Source organism: Lolium perenne, chromosome 3, assembly GCF_019359855.2.
Source record: "Lolium perenne isolate Kyuss_39 chromosome 3, Kyuss_2.0, whole genome shotgun sequence".
Taxonomy (NCBI): domain Eukaryota; kingdom Viridiplantae; phylum Streptophyta; class Magnoliopsida; order Poales; family Poaceae; genus Lolium; species Lolium perenne.
The window spans coordinates 149,085,773-149,097,707 of NC_067246.2; the positions used below are offsets into that span (position 1 = coordinate 149,085,773).

Below are 11,935 nucleotides of genomic sequence, written 5' to 3' on the forward strand. Positions count from 1 at the left end.
TGGGGAGGCTGATGCACGGGAGCTAGACGTCGTGCGATGCCTGGTCGGGCGTGCAATTGCCTGGCGGCTGGCGGCTCAGCTACCGCCGGGTGCCCGTCCTTCCCGTGCCTACGCGCGAGCCAGATAGGAGCGCCGAGATCCGGCGAAGGAGGCGGTACCTGCCACCGACCTCCGTGCCGATCCGGCGTACGCCATCGACTCCGACAGCTGGCGCACATATCTCGTGTCCGAGAGGGATCGGAGGAGGAGGGCGGGCTTCATGGGAGACAGGGACTTTCCCTTCGACCGTCCACCGCCGCCTCGTCTTCGAAGACAGCAGGCGCCGACGACGACTACATTGAGGCGCTGGCGTACCACAACAACGAGGTCAAGGACGATAGCGACGACTATGTTGCGGTCGTCTTCCAGGAATGGCAGCTGGCCATGGCGGAGGGCCGCAAGTTTGAGTACCCGGACAACATGACGGACGACGAGATCGCGAAGCTCGGCGTCCTCGTCTCTGAGAACGATCGACCTGTGCAGCCATCGCTGCCCCGGTACGCCACCGGCTTCATGCCGCCGGGCCTGTCAAAGGATGAAGCCCTACGAGTGGCGCTACAGGACTCGGCCATGCGACAACCGCCACCGTACAACCCGTGGGCTCCTCAACCGCCGCCACAACCATGGGCTCCTCCGCCACAGCCAGAGCCCTGGGCGCCTCCACCTTCGCCATAGCCACAGCCCTGGGTGCCTCCACCTCCAGCACCACCGGCGCGCCCGGCGTACGTTCCACCGGTTCCGAACTGGCCGTGGGTGGTTTCGGAGCTCGTCGTGATCGACATCGACGAGGAGAACCAGTAGGCGCATGCGGTCTTAGTTTTTTTTTTCTTTTCTTTTACCATGTAAATTATGTTTTCATGTTATAAAAAATGGAAATTCGAGCAAAAAATGCGTCGTGCCGCTGGAGCCCCGACGCAAATGGACGCGCGATCAATTTTGACTATTTTGGCCGACGCAAATGAACATGCGTGAATATTTTCGGACGCTGAAATACATCGCCGTGTTGGAGATGTTGTGGGACAGAGAGATACAGAGGAACAAAATCCTGTAAAGTTGTGCCTCTGTCCTGTACTGTTGGTACATGTTTGGCAATCGTTACCTTTCCAGTTGTGCTGGTTCACGTTCGCATTTATTAGCACGCGTCTATCTGAACCGTACTTGCGTATCAATACGCTATCCTCTCATTTACCTGCAATTTCTGTGCGTCTTCAAACCAAAAATTGCCCTGCCATGCATGGATGTCCGGATGACGTGATTGGTCCAGCAAAGCGGGAGCACCTGCACCCCGGTGCCAAAACTGCATCCCCCTCTCCCCTCTTTAATTAGTTTACCTCCAATGATCTAAGTGCTTGTAAAAAACAAGGAGAACATATGCTCAATATTATTGTGTTTGATTTCCGTGTGATGAGAGAGAAGCAATTAAAGTGCATTGGGAATATAGGAGTACACTCTTTTGTGGACAAAGTTTAGGGCTAGATGTCCACTTATTTGTGGACACAGGGAGTAGGTTGTTGGCGAGGCTTGCCAATAAATCTGTGTATAGGACAGATGGCACATGTTTGTGTGGAACAGGTACAGGATGTAGTATGTGAACTGGTACATCATGTGCCGATCAACAATTTGTAAAAAATGATGGACATAAATGGCTATGTTTATTTAGATTAAAACGCTGCCCTTAGGGTATCTCCAGCAGGGCGACGCATTTCAGATAACAAAATAGACGTGAAACGTCTATTTGCGTCGGGTTGAATGGTCAGGTCCGTTTGGGTCTAGGGGTATCCCAGCGGGCCGATACATAATTTTTCCCCCATTGATAAACACATAATTGTTTGATTCAAGAACCCCATTTTTACTCAGACTGCTTGGTATTAACCTCAGCGGCAAGATCACAGACAGTTTTTCATGCTCCAGGACATTGGGAAAATAGACCACTACTTGCAGCGATCCAGGCTTCTCCCTCCTTCCATTGTAACAGGATTACTCACATCGACAGGAGCAACAACGTGAAAGCTGATCACCAAGCACGTCTAGATTTAAGAATTCATAGCAGATCCTTAGCCGTACGTTGCTTAAGTTCAGAAGCAGGTCAATGTCCAGGAAAGGACATACTCTGTATCTAGCGTGACACCTTTCACACTGCTATCTGTAAAATGCATCTAAGTTGAATAAATTTTTATGTTCAAAAAAAAGATAATAATAAAAATACATAAAAAGACATAAAAATGGCCAGCAAGGCTACCCAAAACCTAGCCGTGGGCTACTCCTCGTCGTCGCTGACAAGGTCGATAAACTCCAACGTCCGCCATGGAAGCTGGTACGCCAGCGGTGAAGGAGGGGAAGGGCAGCATGTAGCAACTACGGACAGGCTATCGGCGGCGCAGGAGGCTGTGGTGAAGGTGGCCATGGATCCCAGGCCGTTGAAGGAGCAGGAGTCGGCGACCTCCCCTCCGCGAGCGCCAACTGGCGAAGCTGGATGGCGAGCCCGTCCCCACATAGAGAGCTCGTTGAGCCCGTCGAGCTCGCTAGTGGCCAATGCCATGGCAATGGCCTCCTCCTCGCTAATGTCCGGCGGCTGGGTCTCCGGATCCCATGACGGCCCGCCATCGTCAAGGTCATTGTCTCCTCCTTGGACATGGCCATCCGACGAGGTCTCGCACTCGGCCTCGGCGGCGTCTTCGTCGTCGTCGTTGTCGTTCTCGTCTTCCTCCGCGGTGATCTCGCGGTCGAAGTAGTCGAGGTCGCCGAGGTATCCCGCTCGGCAGCGTGCGTCGAACTCCCACATCCCGAACAAGATACAGTTGTAGGAGTTGAGCGCGTACGTCGGATCTTCTCGGAGATCGGCCGGCAAGACGGCTCGGCGGCGGGCGCACCTCGTCACAGTGCTCTCGGCCCTCGCGTGGCACGGGGGGATCGTCACGCGCCTGGAGTTGAGGTACCAGCCTCCTCCAAGCAGGTTAGCGCCCGACCATGGCACCGGCCGGGTTTCCTCCCAGAGGCAGCGCGCGAACTCATTGCGGACGTACTATCCGACCCGCGGCTTCTTGCCGGACCGCGGGCCGCTACCTCGTGGTCGTTCTTGGTTTTGCGGAACGGCCAAGATTTATTTCCCATGGCGTCCGTCGGGTGGATACGACATACTCTAGCAATGGTGTGGTCGAGACAATGGGCGCCGCCAGCGGACCTTTAAAAGGCTCAGACGTCATCTCGCCTTCAATGTCCTGCGACACCGCCCATCAGCGCACGCGCACGGAAGTGAGGCGCACCATTATGCGGCCCTAAAAAGCTGCAGCGTGCCACCCGTAAGTTATGTCGCGCTGAAGACGAAGCATCTGTGCCGCTGTTAGGCGATCCCGTGTGAGAAGCGTGCGGACGACGCAAACGTTCCGCATATTTGGCCTGATCGGAATTGGACTTGTGCATACAAACTTGGTGGTTGGCGTGTCCAGACTACCTATTACCCATTGTCTTTATACAGAATTATACGAACCACTATTTGACGTCAGCTAAAGAAACGGAAGGCTTGATTATGATTGGATAAAAAGAGCACCCAAGCTCGCGCTCACTTCCGAGTTTTCGCTCTGCCTCGACCTGACTTGAAATATATACTTCCACCAAATTCACATAGAAAGGCAACACGTTTTCTCCTTGGGTATGTCTTCTTTACCATCCTGCACAAAGTCACGGTATTGATTACCATGCAACCCATCTGCATACAACGGTGTCATCTTCTTTACAACCAACAGAACAGCGTTCTCGAGTTTGCTTTAAAACAAACGCTGAGCTACATCCGGGGGATGTGCATCTGTCGGTAAGGCGAGCTATCTGAAGATCTATTATCTGCTGGCGGAGACACTTGCTGTGGTTGCGAGCTTCCAATGCCAATCCATTGCCCGAATAGCCTCCTCGAGGCAGCTGCAGCGACAGCGGCAGGTTCCAGTGTGCCGTGGGGTTGTTGTGAGGAGCCCCACCAGCTTGCCTCGGAACCTACAGGAATCAGCGGATAAGGAGCGAAACGGTCCCTCTCCCAGGCATACAACTGGTTTCCTCCCGAATCCTCCGGCTCCACCGAAGCAGGGCCTGACGGAGCCGGTGGGAACATGGAAAAGGAAGTGCTATCCACAAGAGGCGGCACACCAGGTCCAGCAGCTCCCAGTGGTCGCATACCCCCTGAGAGCTGTGACCCAGCGTATAGGCTGGAAGAACTTTGCTGGTATTGTTCACTCAGGTTACCATGTGCTCTCATGAACTGTGGCACCATCGGAGGAGCATTTGGGATTCTAGATCTTGATCCGGATCTGCGATACCATGCAAGGGTTGGAGCCATTAAGATATGCAGTAAAACAAAGCAGTTACGAACCAATAACCACGCAAAACTTGTGCTCAGCTACTTACATGAAAAGATGATGCAGCGAGGGATCCTGTATTATATGATCCACCTAAGCTAATCAGACATATGATCTATCTAAATTACTACTGAAAGAAAATCGCCTCATTCTTCTAGGTTACTACCAATCAGTACTTAAATTTCTGCATTATCTATCACTAACAGATCTGAAGTGCTCCAAATGCCATCGGTCGAACCGTAGTATAGCTAGGACATCAGAAAGGATCAAAGGTTATGTGGAACTTTACGCATGATATTATGATTGAATTTCTGAATACTTTGAATTGCTTCTACCGATATCATGTGCCCACAGATATATTAACTTGTGACTTTCTGAAGGAAGTGCAGTTAACTCACAACATGGAAGGAATGAAACATCACTCACCCATTTCCATAAACTGAGGGGAGAGACCCTCGCTGCTGGCTATCGCGATCAAGCCCCCCAACCCTCATGGCTCCCACAGGGACGCCTGGCTGCTCTGTTACACCGTTATTGCTGTTAGGCTGAGAATAGGAGAGGGGTATGTGCGCCCAGTGATTATGCTCGAAATCAATGGGATGTAATGTCTGCATTGGCCGGCCATCTGCTACCCCAGCTAGGGAGCTCCAGTGATCATGATATGTGGCACCTTCCATTGTTCTCTCGGTAACATGGGGGCTTGACGATGATGAAGGTGATGGAAGAGGCTGAAAGTAAGCGACATATGGGCCTGGATGAGTCGCACCAGGTGCTGACACAGGCAAGTGCTCAGAGGTAAAGTTTTGCCCCATGAAATCATGAACTGCATTGGCAACATTCAATAACATTCAATATTCAACATATCTAATGGGAGGTCTATGAAAGTCTAGTGATTGTCTCGTATTTAAATACGAACTTACAAGTAATAGCTGGTGACGACTCCACATCACTGCTACAAGAGGGAAAATAACATGAATAAACAACAAACTAACCAATAGCAATTTAAGCAACGAAGACCCTCAAACATAAGGTGGTGAATCTAAAGCAAGAGAAACCATCGGTAGCAGTGCAATGCATGGAAGTTTCTGCTTCTAAGACTAGTGAGTTCCAATAGCAGGAAGACTGCTTAATGACATACTCCATCCGTTCTCTTTTAGTCTACATTCTAGGAAAAATCAGACAAATTAGTAGTGCATTTATTAGTACTACTTAGATTGGTAAACATCCAATCCAAGCTACATTGGAAATAGTGACATCCAATAGATAAAGGAGGAACACTTCATTTTCCGTATTCTTGTTGACTAAAAGCTAGAATGTAGAGTATTTCAGAACAAATTTTAGTCCTAGAATGCAGAGTATTTCAGAACGGAGGGAGTATTATGCACACACAAAATTAATGTCAAGCAGGTGTATATTTGGAGATTTGACTACAGCAATCAGTAGAAATTTGAGGGGCTGAGGGGCATACTCAAATAAGGATGGAAGCTGCGCCAAGCGGCCAACAGGACACCATTGGAAGCGGTATGGCTGCATACACGGTCCAAACGTATCATCTTAGTAAAAACAGAGCATCAACTAATGCAAGCAACTACCTCAGGAAAACAGTGTGACACTAAATGGTACGAAGTTTAAAATGTAATGTAAGATACCTCTCATCTTGGTTACTGAAATTTGCTATAGTTTTGGGGGACCTGACACTGACAGTATTTTTTTAATAAAAATGGTCTCTCATATGATTTATACTAGTTATGTTTCCAGTCACAAAAAAGGCAGAAAAAAAAAAAGCAAGTACTTCTTTTGTATCCAAATGAAGAACTGAGCTACTGAAGTAGCCAGTCATGGTCAAGCATAATTTTACTGCAATAAATTCGGCTTTCATAATACCTTAATAGAATTCCATGTAATGATCAATGAACTTTTACAATAGAGCATGCAGGACACCGCATATCGATAAGTATACACATGACAAGGGAAAACTTTAACGAGTGAGGTGAATAGGTGATAGAGCTGAAAAAGAAGCAAATGGATTGGCGCATTATAAGGTAATAGCAAGACCAATAACTAAGAAAGTTGAACTCCCTTACCAGAAAGATACCCCTTCCCATTTCTGAATAACCAACATCAGGAAAGTCTTCACCATGTTCATCAATGTTTGGATCTTGTGATGGATGGGAACCATTTGCATAGAACCAATTCCCTTTCTCAATTTTGCGACAATTAGGACATTGCATAACTCCCTTGGCATTAAATGCTGAACCAATGCAGTCTGGTTATGAAATGGATATCCATCATTAATATCAATAAAATGCCACACACGCACAATGCCACTCAATAAACTAAGCATGTTCAACTATAACAGCATAATGGACTCAGTAGGATACTGTTATGCAGGGGTATCGCCTACACGTGTGGGCCTAGGTTGCCGGCTGAGTCAATTCAATCAGGTGGCGCCTGATGGATCAGATTTCTAGTATACTGCAAAGCAATTATGGGTCATGATAGTAAAGTGTTAATCATATTCATTATATAGTCCTACTATAATGAGCAGCACTGACCAAGGCGCCTAAGTGGCAACCTGTTGGTCTGAAAGCTCCCCCTGACATGGAATAGCCTCGACGAGTCGATGCTTTTCCAGACACTATAATAGCACAGGATTTCACACCTCACACACGGGAATATTCCTTAAGTGCATCTTCTGCACAAGTTCAGTACAGATGAATGGTGCAAAGCTATAAAGTACATACCAAGTCTATTACAGTCAGCTGTTCTCGCTAACTGATGGCAGTACAAATATTGTGCTATATTTTAGTAACTAATTCCCTCTCGTGAGTCTTAAGTACCATAAAATTGGTAGAGCAAACAAACGAACTTCGTGTCCTATAGGGATAAATTGCCATTGACGTGCTTCATACATTGATATGCTCAGTGAGAGGCACTGTAGATATGCCCCTGACCGTAGATAACGTTCTTCATTATCTACTTACTCACCAATAGATAGGCACGTAGCTTTTAATGACAATGATACCAAACCGAGATTTACAGAACAACATCTTGTTAATTGTGCATAAACTAGTACACTACATAATAACAAGTTTTTCAGTAATTGAATACTATCGGAGCTTAGTAGCTTACAATCAGGAAGAACATTTTTTTGTAAATGCATAATTAATTTAGTAATGACAGTATAAGCACGAAGAACTACTAGAACAACGGCAGGTGAACATAACAAAATTATCCCAAAGAGATATATTGCATTGACTCGAGATCTCAATGGGCAAGCATACATCTATAGGACTTGCATGGTATCACCATAGTGCACTTATGTTCATATTTACCAAATTCTAGCGTGAATATGATTCCACAAACTCCCCAAATATAAGTCCACCAAAAACCCAAAAGAAAACAGAGACCCTGCAAAGTTATGAATCCCAACATTAGCCCAAAATTGACCCTAAACTATAACAAGCTTTTCATATGGCAGACAAAGGTAAAGATACCACCAGCTGACAACTTGTGTGTTTTCTTGCAAAATAGCCTCTAAATCACTCAATTCGGCAGCAGAGGATGCAATATTTCTCATTGCGTTCTATTTTTAAGAAGCCATGGAAAAATATATTTCCACATGGATTGAGAAAAAGAATGGGCCAAATTGCATTGTCCCGGGTTACACAATGAAATCCCTACCTTTTCGAAGTTACAGTGTACTGTAAATGCACAACTTATCCTATGTCCATGTATATTCCATACATGCTCACAAGTCGGCACTAAAATCAAACTCGCGATCCATGAAAGCCTTATCATTATCCTGTAAATATGGTCACAATTAACACGAGCGTACCCAGATCATTTGCCCAGACCTAACCCATTTCTAAAGTTTCTACTTTTGCAATTATAGCCCTATTGATAGAACACTAAATTGCCCGTTCCAAGGATTCAGGACCACAACCTTCATCCACTAAATCCTACTACTTTCCAATGAAACAGGGAAGCATTAAGACCAAGTGAGATATCTCCAGAGACTAGAGGCAACAAGACACTCACCGAGGTGGAACTCGTGGCCGCACTGCAGCTTCGCTGTGGACCTTTCCTCGCCCCCGGTGATCACCGCGTCTAGGCAGATCGAGCACGACACCACAGCCGCGGGCCTCTCCCCCTCCTCGGCGGCACCATCGCCACCCTCCCCATCCCCGCCTGGTACAGACCCGTCTGCCTCGCCTGCCGTTTCCTCCTCTTCCTCGGCGCCCATCGCGGCGCTTGCCGCGTTCCCCACCACTGCTCGGACGGATCCCACCCAAAGAGATACCAAAACGGTCGCCGCGGCAACGTCGACGTGGTTACGACTGCAGAGTAGATCGGTCGCTGGAAGCTCCGATCTCGCGCCTGCTCCTGGGGCTCGTCTCGTTACCACCAACGGCGAGGAAGGAGCTCCTCGTGGTGTGTCTCGCTAGCTGTTTCGCCGTTCGCGTCCACCAGAAATAAGAGGGGGCCAACAGGGAAAACAATGGGGAATAACTGGAGAGCTGCAATTTTCTACAGATAACATTAAAAAATTTACATTTCTATGTAAAAGGAGGTGTGAACCAAGGCATAGCCTGGTGGCTAGCTCCCAGCCCGCCCGAGTTCGAGTGTCGGTATTCGCATTCTCAGTGTTGTGCACACAATTACCGTGCACACAATTACCGCTATCTTTTTTTTTTGAGAGCACCCGAAAAGCGTGCCTTATCTTTATAGAAGAAGAAGCATAACAAGTACAAGAGAGCACTCCAGTGCTAAGACACACGCACACACTCCTCGCTCCGCCTAGGCCTACTCTCTCGCTAGACTTAGCCTCCCTCCTCTCTTCGCTCTCTCCCAAAGAAGAAACGCCTCTCTAATCTCCGCTAACATTTGGTCTATCGTTTTCTGCTCCCTCACATTCCCAAAAGCTCCAGCGTTCCTTTGCTTCCAGAGCGTCCATGCTGTGCTAATGACCATCGAGTCGAAACGCTTCCTGTCGATCCTCCGCACTCGTTTGCGGGCCTCCGTCCACCAACGCTGCAAATTCCCTGTGTACCCTGGATCCGCTATCCGAAGGTTCGCGCTTCGTAAGACCTTGCACCACACCTGTCTTGCATAGGGGCAATTGACTAGGATATGATCGACGTTGTCCTCCTCCTGCAAACAGGTATAGCACGCGTCCGGGTGCTCCTGGAGCCCATGTCTTGCCCTCCTGTCTGAAGTCCAAAGCCTATACTTCAGAGCCAGCCAAGCAAACATCTTGCACTTCATGGGAGAGAAGGATCCCCACACCGGCTCGCTCATACTCCACCGGATACTCCCAAGACAGAGCATCTTATATGTGCCCTTCGCCGTATACACTCCCGACTCCACCCCTTTCCAAGAGATGCGGTCTGGCCTCGTGTCATCCCTCTCCACCGTCTCCACGGCCTCCCATAGGGTTAGACATTGCCTCCAAAGCTCAGCAGTCATCTCCCCCTGTATGTCATCGATCCACCCATCCTCATGTAGCGCTTCCGCCACTAGGCGGGTGTTCTTCCTCCTGGTGGGCACCAAGGCAAAAACCTCCGGCGCCAGCTCCTCCGCTGTGAACCCACTAATCCATCTGTCCCTCCAAAAACAGGTCAAACGTCTGTCTCCCACTGTGAATTTTGCGAGGCTCTGGAACACTCCTGCTGCTTCTGGATCATTCGGCCCAGGTAACCCTTGCCATGGCCTCTCCGGGTCTGTGCGTTTAAGCCAAAACCACCGCACTCTAAGGGCAAGGCCCTGCAATCTGAGGTCCTTGACCCCCAGACCACCAAACCTCTTTGGCTTACAAATGCTCCTCCAAGCAACCAAACACTGACCACCCTGTACTTCATCCTTGCCCGCCCAAAAGAACGCCCTCATCCATTTGTTTATCTCCTCCAACATCCAAACTGGAGCCTCCGCGACCACCATTTGGTGCACCGCTCTTGCCGCCACTACTGAATTAATCAGAACAAGCCTCCCCTCTCTCCTCACCACCCCCCTCTGCCAGGTTGGTACGCTCTTGGTGATCTGATCTAGCATCGGCTGCCACTCTGCCTTGGTGAGAGGTCGGAGTGCAAGCTGAAGCCCCAAGTATCGTATCGGGAAGGCTGCCAGCTCACATCCCAGGATCCTAGCCGTCCTCTCCTCCTCCTCTCTAGCGCCACGAATCAGAGTGGCGGTAGTTTTTCGAAAGTTCACATGCAGACCTGAAGCTTCTCCAAACAGACTCAAGATGTGTTTCACAGCCCACAACTCCCTGCACTCCGGCCCGAGGAAGAGGACCACATCATCCGCGTATACGGAGATCCTCTGTATGGGAGAGATGGAGGCCAGGTCCCCAAATAAGCCTGCCTCCACGGCCTTAGTGACCATCACGGTCAAGGCCTCCATGGCCGCCACAAAAGGCATGGGTGATGTGGGGTCGCCCTGTCTCAAGCCCCTAGCATGATATATGCGGTCGCCTGGCACTCCATTTACCATCACTCTTGTGTTGGCCGTATATAGTAACATCGCCACCCACTTCAAGTACATCTCTCCAAAACCCATTCTCCTCAACATCTCAAAGAGGAAACTCCAAGAGATGGAATCAAAAGCTCGTGCAATTTCAAGTTTTAGGAGCACTCCGGTTTGCCTCCTCATGTTAATCTTCCTGGCCACTTGCCTAACGAGCACAAAGTTATCATGCAAACTCCGACACTTGATGAAAGCCGATTGGTTCATGCTCACAATCTCTCCCAGCCTAGGGCGGAGCCTATTCGCGATGATCTTCGAGAAAAGCTTCGCAAAGCTGTGCACAAGGCTAATGGGTCTATAATCCTTAATCTCTAAGGCATCCGGTTTCTTGGGGATCAAAGTGATCAGCGCTCGGTTAAGCCTGGCGAAGCCTCTCCCATCTCCCACTCCAAGCTTCATCAGGCCTGCTAGAATATCATGTTTTATAACTGGCCATGCCCTTTGGTAGATGGCTCCGGTGAAACCATCCGGCCCCGGCGCCCGATCGCTAGGCATCTCACGTATCGTGTTCCAGACCTCCTCCTCGGTGAACATGGAATCTAGCTCACTCAGATCCACGACAGGGATGTTTAGAGTCTCCAGATTGATAGTGTGCTCTCTAAGATGGATGCTCCCAATCAGCTCCTCATAGGCCTCTGTGAACACTTCATTCTTTCGCTCTTGCGCTGTTACCATCTCGTCCTCTACCCTCACGGCCACAATGAAGTTCTTGGTTCTCCTACCATTCGCCACTGCGTGGAAGAGTTTGGTGTTTGCGTCCCCCTCTTGGAGCCATCTTATCCTCGACCTCTGCCTAGCAATAGTGCGCTCAAGGGACGCCATCCCCAGCACTGCATGCTTTAGCGTACTCCTGAACCACCTCTCCGCCGGCGATAAATTCCTCGACTCTTGCGCCACATCCAATCTTAAAATCAGGATGTTAGCCATGGCCATCTTGATCTTAATGTTTCCTATTTTCCTCTCACTCCAAGCCTGGAAATACTCCGCTGCGTTACGGAACAGAGCGTCCAACCGTATGAAAGGATCTA

At 49.1% G+C, this 11,935-nt stretch overlaps 1 protein-coding gene across 2 annotated transcripts; it reads right to left on the bottom strand.

The window, feature by feature from the left end:
- Positions 1–3,655: 3,655 nt before the first annotated feature.
- Positions 3,656–8,882, bottom strand: LOC127327075 (E3 ubiquitin-protein ligase IPI1). 2 transcript variants are annotated; one of them, XM_051353858.2, is made up of 6 exons: positions 8,424–8,882; positions 6,467–6,648; positions 5,851–5,909; positions 5,303–5,334; positions 4,809–5,205; positions 3,656–4,334 (listed from the first exon to the last, which is right to left on the bottom strand). In XM_051353858.2, exons 1-6 carry the CDS (start codon positions 8,626–8,628, stop codon positions 3,821–3,823), a joined length of 1,389 nt encoding a protein of 462 aa, XP_051209818.1. In that variant the 5' UTR covers positions 8,629–8,882; the 3' UTR covers positions 3,656–3,820. The 2 variants fall into 2 exon arrangements, with proteins under 2 accessions (XP_051209818.1, XP_051209819.1); XM_051353859.2 differs by having other exon boundaries at positions 5,303–5,331; positions 8,424–8,881.
- Between the last annotated feature and the right edge of the window lie 3,053 nt (positions 8,883–11,935).

Bases quoted from the DNA above. Each gene is read 5' to 3' on its own strand.
- LOC127327075 (XM_051353858.2), bottom strand. From the start codon at position 8,628: ATGGGCGCCGAGGAAGAGGAGGAAACGGCAGGCGAGGCAGACGGGTCT. The intron at 5,335-5,850 runs GTATGCCCCTCA...TCCCTCTTGTAG, and splicing joins CAGCTTCCATCCTTATTTGA to CAGTGATGTGGAGTCGTCAC. The intron at 4,335-4,808 runs GTGAGTGATGTT...ATGGTATCGCAG, and splicing joins CCCTCAGTTTATGGAAATGG to ATCCGGATCAAGATCTAGAA.